Raw genomic sequence first — 17,415 nt, 5'->3', positions numbered from 1 at the left:
AGACAATTTACTTCAATTTAGGTCCTGAAAAAAGCCTCAATGATTTCTTCTAGGCTAGGGACGGTGCCCCCCCCCCCCCTGCTACATATGTATGTCTGTTGTGTCTGACGCAATGGTGACATTGGATGATAGTGGCAACTACACCACAAGCATGGATGCACTAAAGGATGCCCATAACGGAGCACGAACCGCCACACCATCTACGTCAAGAAGGCCAGGTGCGTACAAGGTGGCAGAGCCAGCCGTCTTGGACAAGGACATGTGGAACCTCATGCTGGTCGAGGACGGCATTAGTCGCCAGCCGGGTCTTGAACTCAAGACCTCTCTTGGCTCTAATAACATGTAGAACTGCACGCACCAGCCAGTTCACTCAAAAGCTCAAGATGATGAGGAAAAGTGGGCTATACATTTATACATCAACAAAGGAGGGGCACCGCCCTCAACTTGTTATACTCACGGACTAAAAAACATAGCTCGGGTTTAAGAAAGTGTTGTCATATTTCACCTCACCCAAACGTTTCTTCTTCTCACTTTTGCCCTCTGTGACACCCCTAGATATTAGTCACTTTCTTCTTCTCTGATTCACGTCCGGCCATGGTTCGATCGGTTCGCCTTTTTTTGTTTTTTCTTCCCTTTTCGATTCTTTTTTTCGTTTTCTATATTTTCATGGGGGTTTCCATTGGTTTTCTTTGAATTTTCTATTTTTCTTTGGTGTAACTCCCATTTTCTTTTTTCTTTGTCATAACTTATGTTTCTTTTTTCCACTGGTTGTTTCGTCACTGTTTTCGCTGGTTTATTATTTTATTTTTTTCCTTTGGGTTTTGCTCATTTTACATTATTTTTTCTGTTATTTTTTCTTGGTTTCTTCATCTCTCTTTCTTTTTCCTTGCTTTCTCTCACTATTTAATGATTTACTTCATTTCTCTTTCTTTTTATTCAGTTTTCTTTGGTTTTTTATTTATTTCTTTCTATGTGTTTTTATTTATGGTAATCGATGATTTTTCTTTGTTTTTAGAACCATCTTGATTGACTTGTTATTATTTCTTCATGTGTGGTTTGTAATATTCTCCCTAATTCTCCCTAATTCTTCTATATACATTTTACATGTACATGTAAAACCGTATTTATACATGTTAACATTTTCAAAGTACACAATTAATTTTTTTGATGCCTACATTTTTCGTATACAACAAGAACATTTTTTAGTACTTGATCAAATTTTCAAATACAATGGTAACATATTTTGCAAATACATCTTTGATGTCTACTTTTTCCATAAACATTGTATAGTTTCATATACATCTGAAACATTTATTTGATATATGTTTCAAATTTTCTAAATACATGATTAACAATATTTTATAGTTCACATACATTTTTTTGAAACGCGTTAAAAATTTTAGAATATCACTTTTTTTATTATATCAATGTTTTTCATATATACATTTGAAACATTTGTTTTATATATGTTTAGGATTTTTATAGAATATATAATTAATTTGTTTTAAAGTCACACACATTTTTTTAAACACGTGAACATTTTAAAATGTCACAAATTTCTTTTAGTATGCCACCAACAATCAGTTTAGTTAAGCTAACAATTGTTTCATGTTATGTTAAACTTAGAATAAAAGAAAAAAGTTAAAAAAAAGAAGGCAAAAACAGGGGAAACCACAAACTTACATGGAACCTACCGGGGCCGGTCCATTCGCAACAAACTGTCATGAGCGGTCGCTCCAACTCGCATTAGGCGAGGTATAAGCACGCGCCGATCCAGCAGCTCCAGTGTTTTTAGTGAGAACGATTCAGCAGCTCCAGTGTTTTTAGTGAGAACGATCCAGCAGCTTCTTTAAATCTATTTGGCGAACTGTTTTTTTCCTTCTTCAAGGAAAACAGAGAATTTGAACGTATCTTAAGTAAAGTGTTTATGCACAAAAAGAAAGGAAGGATTAAATCAAAATGCTAAACCAATTATAGAGCTCATGCTTTCCATAAAAATAATTGTCGATGGATGATGAACAATAAATCAGAACTGAGAAGTGTGGAAAGGTATATTTAGGCAATTGTCTTGTGTTTATTGAATTTGTTTTTTCTGTGCCAGGAGCAAATGTTCAAATTCCGTTTTCTCTTTTGATTGTATGTAAATAAACAACAAGCAACATTTACTCCAAAAGATCTCTATTTCCAGAAAACGACCAATTGAAAAGAAGGTAAACTATTATTGTCTCATACTTTACACTGCTACTATCATATTAACTATTGGCCTCATATTTGCCTGGACATAGCAGTACTGGAGAGCCAACTACTAAGTTGACATGTGTGAAATTGAAATTATCTGGCATTAGTTGATTTGCCTGCATGTTGAATGCATGATGATTGGTAGTTAATGAATCGAGTGTGTGTGTGTATGGACGGCATTAGTGAAATACAGTTGTAAGTGATATGTGTAGTTTAGTTTAGTTTTTTTTTTGTAGAGTGTCGGCGATGATAGTATTAAAATACATATATAAGTGATATGTGCAGTTTAGTTTTCCTGGAAACTATCAGAGAATACTCAAATGTTTTATGTTTTATCTTTGTGTATGGAGATCATGTGCATGGGTCTCAGTAATGACATTCCCTACGAAACATGTATTGCTATTCATACAAAAGTATAAGTGTCTTAGGTTGGTCGTAATGGGAGTATCATAGATTGTATCACGCATGCCAACTAGGCAATTTTGATGAGGTGGCACAAGATTAAATGAAGAAAGAGAGAGTTGAGTATCATATCATGATACCGTATCATAATACATATTTTGCTATTATGTGTCATGCATGTCAATAAATAAGGTTATCTATGATATTTTGCATTACAGATGTAGTATCATATGCATGACACTAAGTTATGATACGGGTAGCCTTACTTCAGCACAGTCTTGGTGTGCATGATGGTTAGACCTACTAAAGTTAGTACTTTAAGTAAATAGAAATGCTAAAGTTGTGCCCGGCTCCCAAGGGAGGGGCGATGACGGCGGTGCGCCTTCGGCTCGCTTCGGTGCTTGTGGTCGTCGCTAGGTGGTCTATGCATATTTTTTTTCTGGTGTTCGATGTACTGTCATGATTGAAGATGAATAGATTGAAAGTTTATCACAATTTCTTTTTGCTAAAGAACAGCGGAGGTGTCTCTCTACGAAGTTAAGAAATATTACTTGATCAACAATGCATAACCTGATTTTGTTGTTTCCTATTAGTAGTAGTATTACATTTGTTTAGAATTCTTAGTACACGTTACAGTTATAGACAGCAACTCGTTCGTCATTGGCATACTGAACATTCCGGAAATAGCACAAGCACGAGTGCAACTGATAAGATTGTTTCACATTTTCTTTCATCTTTGGTGCGATTGGATTTGAGAAAAAGACACTAGCTAGTGCAGCTGACCTGGGCAAAGCACGACCCACGAGTGCAAGTGTGCAACTGATATGATTGTTTCACCTTTCCTTTCTTTTTGCTGCCATTGGAATGGAGACACCATTAGCTGGTGCATCTGGAAGCACGGCCGGGTCTGACCCTACGTCCACTACCATGTGACATGCACGGGTGTTTTTCAGTTTTCTCAGTTCTGGTTGCTCGGCGTGGAAGCCAAGCACCACAGGATGTCAGGATCGGTCCGCTACCACAAAGGCTGTGACGACCAACATTGTGCACCCTCCCTTGTCTACGAAATACTTCCCTTCTTTCGGTAAAGAGTCTACAGAAATGCTATATAATTTCCATCCAATAAAAAGCTTGTGGGTTGAGGTACATGGATGTTTCTGCCGGGATTTTCTTTGTTGTGGCGACTAACCGTGCGGTTTGATTAAGAAAACGACGCTCGCCAATCATCTGTTACGTCTCATGGCAAAAAATTGTCGGCAATTTCAACATGCACTATCGCTAACTCTAAGTACAATGGTAGAAATGCCATCCCAAGAGTGCGCCATGACTCTTATTTTGGTCACATCATGATCATCGATCTAATCAGTGGAAGTTCCATTATCATACATGTAATGGTGGGGTATACTTAACCCCACTATGGATGAATAACATCCGATCCGGTGCCAAAAGTGCCAAGCACGCACCCATCCATCCTTCAAACGAAGAAAAACGTGAAGGTGTACAATTATATGCCCATATGTTGTTGATTTCTGCTTCCATGATTTCGCCACCGACAACAGAAATATGGTGATTCAGCTCCACTCACAACATTCCTCCAAAACCACAAGTCCACAATCTAAAATCTACAAGCAAAATCATAGCCGGTGATCCTCTGCATTGTGCTCCCCGGGTCAGGTGCCTATCACCATTGGCCAAGCAAAGTATCATTGTCCATGTTGCCCTACCACTGTCCACTCCACTTCATGGAGCAGCCTTGCCAATTAGAGCCTGCCACTTGCCGCTTATGTTCCCTTTACACTCCCTCCATCCCACTATAAATAGCTGGTGAGCTGCACTTGAAAGATCGCACAAAGACACAGACACTCACGTAAGCATCTACGGAGTAGCACACATTACTTGCTTAGCTCAAGAAATGGCCAAGGGAGCGGTGATGCTTCTTGTGCTCTTCACGGTGCTGTCAGCGGTGAGCCAAGCCCAGCTGCAGCACGGGCCCGGCCACAGGACCTTGTCCCACGGGCACCGCCGGTCCGCCGACCCAGCGGCGCCGACGCACCTCCACTTCTTCTTCCACGACACCGTGAGCGGCGCGTCCCCGTCGGCGGTGCGGGTGGTGGGTCCGGCCGACCCGTCGTCGCGGACCTTCTTCGGGATGGTGAACGTGATGGACGACCCGCTGACCGAGGGCCCGGATCCCGGCTCGGCGGCCGTCGGCCGCGCCCAGGGCCTGTACATGGGGGCGGACCAGGCCGAGCTGGGCTTCCTCCAGACCATGAACCTCGTGCTCACCTCCGGCCCCTACAACGGCAGCACGCTCGCCGTGCTCGGCCGCAACTGCCCGCTCACCGACGTCCGCGAGATGCCCGTCGTCGGCGGCACCGGCGCCTTCCGCTTCGCCCGCGGGTACGCGCAGGCCCGGACTCACTGGCTCGACTTCAAGACTGGCGACGCCACCGTCGAATACGACGTCTACGTCATGCACTAGCCTGAAAATGCTTTGAGGGCTTACTTTCGGCTATGCTTTGAGATTTGAGCGTTTTCTTTGTCCTACATATCGGTGCATTTACTTGGGTTAATTGTGCAAGTTGCAAGAATAAGTGGCCCTATGTGAAATAGTGAAAGGCGTATACTCTTTTTATTAGTGGAACTTGTTTAACGCACATTTTTTTTCTTTTTCTTTTTCTTTTTGCTCGAGAGATGCAAAAGCCTCGTATTTTGAACTTTTGTTGCATTCATGTGTAAGATCAAAGACGCAAAATCGCTGGGGCACGCACCTACCAACCCTGCCCGGCCGCTCGATTACCTCGCGATTCCTGAAGTAGTTGGATCCCATACGAGAGCATACTAAGTTTTAAGTTTCACTCGTTGAAATGTATGATTTTTCATCTAAAACTTACGATTTTCTCGCACGCCTTTACCAAGTTTTATAGATAAATTTTTATGACATTTCTTTTGCCAGTTGCAGGCACAAACATTGTGATTTCATCGGTCGCACGTGCTAAGTTTCAAGAGTGGAAACTTAACATTTATTTCAAGATTTGTCAAAAATTATTAAAAATTTGGATCTTATTTGAAAGTCCTTGCCAAGAGAAACATGAATACGAACATTTGATCTTTTTGTTTAAAAGATATATAAGTTTGAAAATCGAAAGCCAAAAATAAAAGCACGCCTGAGGGACTGCATGTTGTGAGACCTGCGCGCCACACATCCTTGTCCAAATCAAAGAAGGGTAACGTCCGATGGTTACAACACGGCTTCTCTTACTGGTAGACACTGCCATCGCCTAAAGCAACGTCGCAAGGCCTCTCGATTGCCTTGTCATTGTTTGTTCAGAAACTAATAATTTTCAAGTATTGTGGAGAAACGGACTTCTTACAGATCATTAGCTCACTACTATCTTCATTTCACAATGTAGTGTATATTTTGAAGTAAAATGCACGTATGGTCCTTAAACTTGGTGGCGTTGCCCACAATGATCCTCAAATTCAGAAAATGCTTCAATACGGTCCCAAAAGCTGAGAATACTACTTCAATATGGTCCTTAAATTTGGCGAACTAATCCTGGGATACGTCTCACACACCTTTTGTGTGCATCGCGCACAAGGGATTTTTGCAGAAAACCGCCATAGATTTTATTTAATTACATAAAAAAACTAAAATTAGAAATGTGAGTCCCACATGTCAATATGGGAGTGATTTTTTCGGAATTCCGACATTATCCGGTTTAAATAATGGTGCGATGAGCGCACAAATATCACTCATCACCACACGCAAATGCAATCCAGGCCTAGTCACGCCAAGCGGGAATGGTTTTACCATGTGGATGTGCATGGAGATATTGGCCTACTATATCTCATCGATGCATCCAATAAGTTGCATCTGATGTATTTACCTAATGAGAGCAGGGCAAGGGGACAAAACTCTAATATATTGGAGTACTAGACACAACCGTTCAACCAATGCATGCATTTTTTCACTCCTCGTGCAACGATTAAATCTTCGATCAACCCACATGATAGTAAACGTGGTAGTAATGAAATGCCTCAAACGAGATTTTTTAGAAAAGGAAGATCAAACCCCGGCGTCTGAAACAACATAGTATCTTGCGGTTACATTCTGTAATTAGAACTGACCTGATGGTTATAAAAATGAAACATAGTATTCCTAGTGACAGAAAGGGGGATATTCACATGTCTATATATGCTCATTTTTATGTGTCTCCATATTTTTGGGAGATGTTACGAACCTATGAACAAGAACCCCTTCAAACAAAATACCCACATCAAACATGCATTGCGTACATTAAAAGCTAGCAAGTATTCTTATTTTCCCGACACGGCGAATGAAAGGCCAACATGCCAAATAAAAAAAGCCAACATGTAGCCAGGACGTGTTATTGGAAGCCACTCGTCGACCTTGGATGAAGCTTCGGATGGGAAGTTGGTACCTCGCAAAAAAAAACTATTTGTGTGGGAGGGGGTACACCAACTACTGAAGTGTGTGGATGTGGGTGGGGGAGGGGGGGGGGCTTGGCCCCCCTCTTCCTGATCAAAGCTTCATATAGAGAGGCCTATTAATCACTAATTGTACATATGGCACATATAGAGCATATACATGACACTCACATGCATTGAGTACTTAACAATATTTTCTCAGATGTGGTGAATCAAATCTCGGGGTATAGTCGACACATGTCGCTGGCAGCCATATCGCCTTGAATGAAGTTCCGGACAGTGCCTTCTGGAACACCACAGCCGGGGCATCAAAGAAGAAATTAATGGAGCCTTCGATCTAGCATTCATAGTAAATCTGCCTATGATCCCTGGCGTAAAGGGTGTCCTGGTAACCGAGGATGGCGCACAGTTAGACAACAGACTTGTCAGACTCGGACAAGAGTGTCGCTACCTCGTGCTTTGGGGGCTCCTACCATGTTTTCGGTGGTCATGTCGTGGGCGATGAAGCCTTGCCCTAGAATTATAACTCGAAGCTCACAAGCTAAACGAGTAGCTTATGACTCGGCTCAAAATCCTTGGCTAACGAGTCAAGCTAAGTTTTAATCTGAGCTCGTTAACAAAATGAGTTTAAGGAGTCGAGCAAACAAGTTACTTGTTTAACTCTTAAAGCTTGTTAATCATAAGGAACATAAGTTAAGCATCAATATTGTAGTTGATTGTTGTCATTTGTGGCGTGCAATATGTGCCCCTTTGGCGTAATGTTTTTATTGGTATGACTTGTGAAGAAAACCAGGTGTTCATTTTATATATATATTACTACATATATAATAAATATTATTTGGTGTGCACATTTTACAATATTTTACTTGCAGTTTTGGTTAACCGAGTCAAAATTTGAGCTTGTTATGATAACGAATCAAGCTAAGCTAACTCATTATCCTAACAAGCTCAAGCGAGTCGAGCCAAACCATCTTGGATCGAATACTAGCCCTGACGGTTGCCATTGATCTAGCACACAAGTGAAGTTGCGCATGCATGTTGGCATGCATACAAGTATATTGTTGGGTGTGACAAAAGCTCAGCGGACTAAGATTTTGTTTAGGTAATTGATCACACGTATAACTCTGTCGATCACATACATCTCTACACCTTTCATCAAGGTTTTTCATTGGCTACATCTGAGAGCTGGCATGTGAGGGCATTTCTAATAGTTGTAAGATAAGTGTTGATAGAATTTTCCAAAAAGGAATATTTTGGGATGCGGCATAGAATAAATGAGGATAGAGAGTAGGGTTGTAAGTACATGAACCAACAACCCTTGGATAAGCTCCAAAGTGAAATGAGAGATCAAGATTATAAATACTCTCAACTCTCACTGGAGACACTACATACACTCTATTAGAGTAGTTGTATGATGAGTTGTTGACTGATGATATGGCTACTTTTACCAACAAACTATTAGAAATGACCAAAGAGAGTGCATTGAGGGTGAGATGGAAGAATTAATGTGAGCAGATTAATATATGGCTTGGTTCAAAAGAAGTGGACCTTGTGGTGGAGACTGTTTGTGCTGAAGCCGAGCAATTAGTTTCGGCATCCCAACAAGATTATTCTGCTCACATGCATAGAGTTATGGAGATCAGTTGTTGTTATCTCAAGAAAGGAGGATTCATATAGTTAAGATCAAGTGTAATGTAAATTTAGCTAGTCATACTCTTGCTCAAATGGGGCGCATGCAACAATGTACTGCTTGTTGGCCGCATACGTCCCCTGATGAGATTGCGAGCATCGTTGCCGCTGGTTGTAATCACATTACCAGATGAATGAAATTTCCTTCCCTGCAAAATAAAAGTCGCCCTCGGGTCTGATAAACCCGTACGGAGGGAATATGTTTATTCCCCGAAGGTCGGTTTCTGGTTTGTTTCTCGTAGTGCATTGGGCATTTGGGCTGCACCACACGACAAGACTTATCATAATGCTTGCGGTTTTATTTTGTCTTTTAGGCTGAGCTTGCCTCTACATATGTTGTGTTCTGCCTTTTTTGGCTTGGCTCTTCTCGCCTAGGCTGGTGTTTCTTTGATCTTTTCCCTTTTCTGAAACAAAAGCAGTGGGTTAGGTCTTACCATTTGGGAGCTCCTATGTGACTGACACATTAAGTATCAAAATGCTAGCGTTTGGTGCAGGCATGCCCGAATGGTCCGACCTATTGTTGTCATTTGTGGTCTGCAATATGTGCCTCTTTGGAGTAAATTTTTTATTGTTACGATTTGTGAAGAAAACTGTGTGTTAATTTTTTATTAGATTATTACATATATGATAAATATACATCACATATTACAACATTTTACTCACAATTTGCGCAAGGCAAATCAAGTCTAAATTTGAGCTTGTTATGTTAATGAATCCAGGTATGCTAACTCCTTATCCTAGCAAGCTCTAGTGACTAGCAGACTAAGATTTAGCAAAGGTGTATTTTTTTGTGAAAGAGCAAAACTATACTCCCTTTGTTTCAGAATATAAGATGTATTGTTTTCCGTGCAAGTCAACCATTTCAATATTTGACCAAAATTATAGAATAAATTAACATCATATGTAATATAAAATATGAAACTAGTTCTCATGATGATCAAATGATGTAAATTCCATATTGCAGATATTGGTATATTTTTCTAAAAACTCGGTCAAACATGCACTCATTTAAGTTTTTCAAATACACCTTATATAAAGAAACAAAGAGAGTATCGTTATAATACTATTATTGGAGCAAATATTATTATACTATCGCCAAGGTCACATGAGCAACAATAAAAACATGACATGCCGCATAATACTCACTCCGTTTTTTTAGTCTGTGCATAGGATTTGTCTGTCAAACTTCATAAAGTTTGATCGACTTTATGGAGAAAATATCAATAATCATAATAAAAAATCAATATCATTAGATGCATCACCAAATTTACTTTTATATTATGTAACTTTAGTGTGGTATAGATGTTGATATTTTTAATGTAAATTTAATCAAACTTCACTACATTTGACTTCGGACAAATTTTATATGCAGAGTAAAAAGAAATGAAGAGAGTAATATAGAAATCAAACATGGGCCAAGCCACTTCAATTACATGGCGGGTACGTACGTATTTACAGGGTTATAAGGGCATCTCCAGCCGTTGGCCCCCCAGAAGGGGCAAAAAATTGCCTCCTGGGGGCGCACCGGCGCTAAACCACGCACTGAGGGCGTGATGCCCCCCAGTTGCGGCGCCCACGTTTTTTTAAAAAAAGTCAAATACGGCGCAAACATGACTCAAATTTAACGCAAACATCGGCGAGTTCGTTCAAACTTAAACATAATTTCCAAAAAAAGGAAAAAACTACCGCGGGCTACCTCCGCCGTCTCCCTCGCCGCCCGCCTCGCCGCCCGCCCACACGGTTCTACATGCCGAGGAGGCGGTAGAACCGCGTGTAGTCACCGCCGCCATCGTCGTCGTTGTCGTCACCCCGCCGACGCCTCCGCCGTCCCTGCTGCATCCCTCCCCCGGTTGGCGCGGCGGGTTGGACGGTCCGGGGGCGTCGTCATCGTCGTCGCTGTCGAGGACCACGACGCCGTGCTCATCCTCGCGCCCACGCTTGTGGGCGGCGATCTCCTCCAGGGCCCGGCGCTGCCGGACCATCTCGTCGCGGAGGTAGTCGTCCCGCACCCACCGCAGGGCGTCCTCGTCGGAGAAGCCACGCCGGGCTACCTCCTCGTACTCCGCGGGGAGGCCGGGCTCCGGCTTGGGCTCGACGAGGACGAAGCGGTCGGTGGGGGAGGCGTTGTCGCCGATGCGGACGCCGGAGCTGCGGGTGCGCGCGCTGACAGGCGCGCCCTGGGGCTCCGGCTTGACGGGGCGCAGGTGGAGGCAGGGGGAGCCGCCGGACGAGGAGGAGGACCCCCCGGTCTCCATGCGCCTCGGGGTCCAGGAGCTTCCCCGGCGGCGTGTGAAGGACGGGGGAGCGGGGTACTCGAGGCACGACGTGTTGCCGCCCTCGATGTACTCGAGGACGGCCTCCAACGTGCGCCCGGGCACGCCCCACCACCGACGCCGGCCGACGGCGTTGAGCCTGCCGGAGGGCTCGACGCCATTGGTGGCCTCGAGCTGCTCGGCGTGACGGCGGCGAAAGTAGGGCTCCCAGAGCGGGCTGTCGGGGACGTACCGTGGCCCCTCCCTCGCCACACGCGGCAGGGACGAACGGATGCGTGCGATCTCCGCACGCCGAGCCGCGCCGGTGGGTATCGGGGGCACCGGCATGCCGCCGGCGCTGATCCTCCATGCCCCGGGTACCCGCATGTCCGGCGGGACCGGGTACTCGGCCTCGAAAAGAAGGCGAGCCTCGCTTTCGTGAAGATGGCGGCGGCCGAAGCCGTTCGCCGTGTCGCCGTCACCTGGGAAGCGCTCGGCCATGGGTGCTGGAGACGGCGAGAGAGAGGAGAGGGAGGAACGACGACGGCGAGAGAGAGGAGAGGGAGGAACGACGACGGCGAGAGAGTACGAGTCGCCGAGTGCGCTGGGGCGCGTCTTATATAGGCCGAGGCGCCGCCCGTGCGCGAGCCGCCGTGAGTACGCGTGGCGGGCGAGGGAGGGCGAGGGACGCGCGTCATCCGGCCTTCACTGCGCCGCCCGTGAGGCATCAATGGCGCAGGCTGACCGGCGCGGCAGCGCGGCAGCTTTGGCATTGATTCGCCGCGGGAAACGAGGCGATGAGGACGACGAAGGGGCGAGAAGAGGGTAGAGTCGCTGACGCGGTGGGCCCGCGGCTGTTTCGCGCCAAAACAGTTCGCCCCGGCGCCCCTGGGCGCCCCCAGCGCGCCGGGTTCGGCCTGGGTCCGCCGGCGCTGTTTTCGGCTCAAGCCGGCGAAAATTGACGACTGGACCGATTTTTCGGCGCCGGCGTAAAAAAAAATGCGTGGGAAGGCCTTCCTAGGCGCGGCTGGAGATGCCCTAAAGCTGGCCGAGCAAACTAATTAAAGGTGACGATCAGACGGCGGCGGCGGCGCCTTGCCCAACGCCCCTCTCGCGGCGCTGCTGCGGCGGTGGCTCGTTGAGGAACGCCCAGCTGCTCCTCGTCCACCTGCATGCACACAACCGAGGTACGTACGTCATGGATGCACGTACACATGCATCCATGCATCATGCATGTTACGAATATGTACTCAAGCAGCTCATGCTAAGGTATACGTACCAGTCGCGGCTCGTGCTGGGGCTAGCGGCAGCCTCGCCGGCCGTCACCGTCCACGCTGCCCGTCATCACCGGAGGCGACGAACGGACGTGAGACAGAGTCGACGGACGCGACAGCGGCGAGGTGAGGACGGTCGTGCCGCCGTTAACGTTGTCCTCGGGCGCCGGCGGCTTTGTCTGCTGCCTCCAAAAGGCCTCCACGTCCTCCTTGGTGAGCGACCGGTTCCTCATGAAACGAACTGCATAGACGCGTGTATGTACTGTCAGGGTTAATTATTCGACCAGCTGCTCTTGCAGCATCGATCGATGATGGTGGACGGTTGCACACGGCGATAGATAGTGTGTGCCTTTGTGGTGGTAGCGCATGTGAGCTCCAGCCAGCCATCAAAGAGCCCATATCGACCTAGCAACTCGACCTACTAGCGTGGACGCGTGGTCCACGAGCGTGCACACAAGTGATCGATCGGTTGTGAATACCTGTGATAAACCTCTGCAGGTCATTTTATACCCGCTTGCAAGCATGCATGGATAAGCCTGAGCTGTCCAAGCACGTAGTAGCTTGCGTACACATCGGCGTCGCCCGGCCGGTGCTGCGTGTATGGCATGCACGCGCCCGCGATTCAGTGCATGCATGAAGGCTGGTGCGTGTGCGTGCGGCTCATTTCGTCGATCGTCATCCTCTTGACCGTCCTGTTCGGCCGTCGGCCGGTCTCTAGTTAAGCTAGCTGCAGGTCATCGTTGTCGGCAGCTTTGAAGGCTAGATGCGGCTGCACTGCATGCATGGATGCCGTACATTCGCTGCGACGACACGAACGCGCTTGGGATGATGTCCATTCTCCTTTCTCTCTGTTTTCATTTCGGCGCCTTCGTATGGGAGGTGGCCGTGCGACGGTCTTGATCATATGCAGTAACAAGTGGACACATGAAGCACAAGTATTGTCGCATGATGAGACCATGGTCATACCGCCGAGTCATTACTGATACATTATACACGATCCCACCATGGAACATACTTACATACGTACGTACTGTATACAACTACAAACTCCTAACCACTACACTACCCTGCCTCTGCCTGATGATCCCTGGCGGGCCCAAAAACAAAAGATCCACCCACCAGGATACAGACAGGGATTCGGCAGTTAGCAGAACCAGACCTACTAACATACTGCTACTTGCAACTATTGTACGACGTACTTGGACATCACACCGCCAGCACCGCCACCATTACACTACACTACAGATCCACCCAGCACCCAGCAGGATACAGGATTAAGCAGACACATGCGTCAGCGTGAATCAGACGACGCTGCCGGAAGAGCCCCAGAAAGCGTCCGGCACGAACAGGAAGTGTCGGGGCTGGCACCCCTCCAGCCGGCGGACGTACTGCACTCTCCCCGACGCCGTCAGCGAGGGCGACCCAGGCCCGGGCTCGCCGCGCATCACCACCATCCTGTACTCAACTTCCTCGTCTTCTTGGTCGGGCTTGGGATGCGGGCAGATGCGGACCAGCGACAGCGACCGCCCGGTCAGGACGTCGCCGCCGTTGAGCAGGAGGATCACGCTCACCCTGTCGCGGTGAAGGAGCGTGTGGACAGGCTCGTCCCGTCGCAGAGTGACCGTCGCGCCCCGGAGCAGGCCGCCCACCATGTGACAGTTGGGCGCCGGCGCCGGCGCCTGCGCGTGCTCGTCGTGGACGTGGTCGTAGAGCAGCGCGCCGCGGTAGGCGCAGCCGTCGAACGGGCAGCTGTAGGTCGCGTATGGGCACGCCTCCTCCTCGTGGCTCCGCAGCTCCGTGAACTTGACGGTCTCCCCGCAGCCGAGCTTGCGGAACTTGCATAGCCTGGTCATGCCGGAGAGGACCTTCTCCATCGCCCGGCAACGGATGTCGCCGATGCGCTCGTGGCAGCAGGAGCACTTGTGGTTCATGCCGATGCAGCAGTTGCCGCACGCCGCATGTCCGTTCTTGCACTGCTCGTCAATCAAGTCAGAGAAACAAGCCATGCAAGTTATTAGCAGAGTAAAGATTGAACAAAATCATGCTGCAACCAATGCAGAAGTCAAGTTTTTCAGACACTTGCCATGAAGATCTGAGAATCAAAAAGGCAGGGAGCAGATTTCACATTCAAGGGTGTCCATGTCGTGGGAGAAAACATTGTCCGTCTCTAATTCTTCCTGCGGCGCCGTCATGCGGTCCCGAGTTTCGGTGCTGATTTTCGCCTTCTTGGAAGCGCTCCTCTTTCGGCCCATCACGCACGCGTACGCGCAGCCTGCCAAAAGCAAACAACGACGACGGTTCAGCAACATGAACACCAAGCAGCATAATGCAGAAGAAGCATTGCATCAGCATGCTCGCCTGAATGAATGGAGGTCGGGGCGAAGGAATCTGCACCGGGAGGCGGAGGCCCGTCGTGTTTGGCGATGTCTCCTGCGCGGCCGGGTTTTCATAGGCAAGCACGAGAGCACTGGACGACCAACGTGGCCACACGGCAGGACATGGCAGGGAACAACTGGACACGTCAACACGCCGCTTAATGTCCGGACGCCACGCAGACCCACACGCGGAGCGGTAAAAATGATCCGTGTAGACAAGTGTGCCCGCACGGGGTTGTTGTGCTGTGGTCACCCTTCTGGGATCCATCTGTCATAATCGTGCTCAAAACGGTCTAATTCGGTGCCTATTTTTTTATAAAAAAATATGAAAAAATAATACTGTTTGACACAACTCTGTAAATACGTAGTTCCTGCAAACCTTACCTAAAGTGTCGATGTTTTTTACCATTCACTCCCCCTAGCGGAGGAGCCCCGCAACCTAAGACAAACGATCTTGGCCATCACAAGCTGGAACCCAGCACCTGCACCGTAGCCTCCACCTCTTCCTTGGTCAGCGATTGGTTTCTTATGAAACGAGCTGCACATCTAATCTCGAGGTCAAATGCACTGCATGAACCGTAAATTCCAAAAAGTATAGTAAAAAACAAAAAACACTGATTTTTTTAGGTCAGTATCAACAAATACTCTTCATCCTGCAAATTTTCTCCCCGAAAAGACATCCGCAGTGCTCCAAAATGCTTCCCCTGAATTTTCGTTTTTTGTAACATCTGAGATGCTAGTGCAGAAAGTGACATATACACATAGTATATCTCCAAGGTTACATGAGTGATAATACAAAAGGTGACATGCACTCCACATCGTATAGAAATCAAACATTAGCAAAACCACCACTCCAATTACATGGCTGGTACGTACTCTCTCCGTAAACTAATAAAAGAGTGTTTAGATAGTGATCTAACGCTTTTATATTAGTTTAAGAGAGTACTTATTTACAGGGATACAAAGCCAGCTTATAGCAAAGTAATTAAAGAGATGATGATCAGACGGCGGCCGCGGCGCCTTGCCCAACGCCTCCTCCTTCGCGCTGCTGCGGAGGTGGCTCATTGAGGAACGCCCAGCTGCTCCTCGTCCACCTGCATGCACGCAGCCACAACCAGCCGTACGTGATCGATACATGTAAACATGGATCCATGCATGCTATGAATATGTTCATGTATGAACTCAAGAAGCTCATTTCGCAAACAAAAAAAAACTCAAGAAGCTCATTTCGCAAACAAAACAAAAAAAAACTCAAGAAGCTCATGCTACTATGCTATAAGGGATACGTACCAGTCGCGGCTGGCGCTGGGGCTAGCGGCAGCCTCGCCGTCGCCGTCGCCGTCCACGCTACTCGTCATCACCGGCGGCGACGAACGGACATGAGATAGAGTCGGCGGACGCGTGGTCGACCTCGGGCTCCCCTTCTAATTAACCAACACATGCAAGCAGAGTTAAAAAATCAAGTATACGCATTTGACAAGCTTGATTAAGGAACCCGATGCAAATCCGACGGACGCACGCATGGGAACCGGTTACGTACGCGGGGAGAGGAGGCGACGACGGTCTCGCCGCCGTCGACGTTGTCCTCCGGCGCCGGCTTCTTGTGCTGCCTCCAGAAGGCCTCCACCTCGTCCTTGGTCAGCGAACGATTTCTCATGAAACGAGCTGCATAGATAGAATGATAGATACCATTATACTACAAGGCTAATTATGAATCTTGCAACGTGAAGTTGCATGCACTATCGATGGTGGATGGTTGTAGATACACGGCGGACGTACCTTTGAGGTCGTCGTCGAGCGCATGGGAGCTCCATCCAGCCATGAGAGAGCCCATATCGACCTAGCAAACTCGATCTTTATCTGGAAAGATGAAAAAGATCGATGGATCGGTGGTGATAAGCCTCAGCGGACAGCATGTCATTTTATACCCGCTTGCTAGCATGCGTGGATAAGTATGAGCTGTCCAGCACGTAGCTTCCGTACATATCGTCGTCGCCCAGTGCTGCGTGTCTGCCATGCACGCACCTGCGAGTCAGTCCATGCATGCTCGCTGGTGCGTGTGCGTGCGGCTCCTTTTGTCGTCAACCTCTCGATCGATCGTCATGTCCGTCGGTCGATCTCTAGTAGAGCAGTAGGTCATCGTTATCGGCAGCTTTGTACGCTAGCTGCGAGTGCACTGCACTGCATTCCGTACATTCATTACGACGACACGAACATACGATGAAAATAGAGGGGATCGATGTCACGAGTGCGGCGGGCTGTAACCGTACATATCCACCTCACATACGACGGCGCCGAAATGAAAACAGAGGGGGTGTCACAAGCTTTCACCCGAAGTTCGTTGGCCTTCGTTTTGAACAACGAAAAGAGTACTCTTTGTAAATGTTACTCTCATTTCTCCTGTGCTGATAAGTGATGCACTGCATCATTTATCACAACCCGTTAGGTTTTTTTTTCTTTTTCATAGATTTATCTTTCATCCCTTGAACAGGACGTCCAAATTGTTAATTGTTTTCATCGTTATATTTCTAGCGCTGAGATCTTCAAAACTAGATCATATGTTAAAAGATGTTGATGATTTTTATGAAAAAAAAAGTGGAACGCTCAAAATGGCGGAAGGCATTTTAGCCTAGTGCTCGTAATGGGGAAGGCACTAGTTTTTTTTAAGGCGGAACACTCCTAGAATTTGGCGGAAGCACTATACGTATTATTTTTATTCTTCAAATGCTACAC

General features: G+C 47.0%; 3 protein-coding genes and 1 pseudogene across 3 annotated transcripts; 1 reads left to right on the top strand and 3 right to left on the bottom strand.

The window, feature by feature from the left end:
• The first annotated feature begins 4,475 nt into the window (after positions 1–4,475).
• Positions 4,476–5,278, top strand: LOC125554310 (dirigent protein 22-like). The gene has a single exon (XM_048717888.1). It carries the CDS (start codon positions 4,553–4,555, stop codon positions 5,120–5,122), a length of 570 nt encoding a protein of 189 aa, XP_048573845.1. The 5' UTR covers positions 4,476–4,552; the 3' UTR covers positions 5,123–5,278.
• Positions 5,279–12,107: 6,829 nt separating this feature from the next.
• Positions 12,108–12,706, bottom strand: LOC125554462 (annotated as a pseudogene).
• A 558-nt stretch (positions 12,707–13,264) lies between these two features.
• LOC125554309 lies at positions 13,265–14,937 on the bottom strand. Its single transcript, XM_048717887.1, has one exon. It carries the CDS (start codon positions 14,311–14,313, stop codon positions 13,609–13,611), a length of 705 nt encoding a protein of 234 aa, XP_048573844.1. The 5' UTR covers positions 14,314–14,937; the 3' UTR covers positions 13,265–13,608.
• A 535-nt stretch (positions 14,938–15,472) lies between these two features.
• LOC125554308 lies at positions 15,473–16,571 on the bottom strand. Its single transcript, XM_048717886.1, has 4 exons — positions 16,462–16,571; positions 16,223–16,347; positions 15,973–16,106; positions 15,473–15,776 (listed from the first exon to the last, which is right to left on the bottom strand). The coding sequence occupies exons 1-4, from the start codon at positions 16,514–16,516 to the stop codon at positions 15,683–15,685; spliced, it is 408 nt and encodes a 135-aa protein (XP_048573843.1). The 5' UTR covers positions 16,517–16,571; the 3' UTR covers positions 15,473–15,682.
• Positions 16,572–17,415: the final 844 nt, after the last annotated feature.

This window comes from Triticum urartu, chromosome 4 (assembly GCF_003073215.2).
Source record: "Triticum urartu cultivar G1812 chromosome 4, Tu2.1, whole genome shotgun sequence".
NCBI lineage: Eukaryota > Viridiplantae > Streptophyta > Magnoliopsida > Poales > Poaceae > Triticum > Triticum urartu.
This window is presented reverse-complemented; position numbering and strand designations above follow the sequence as displayed.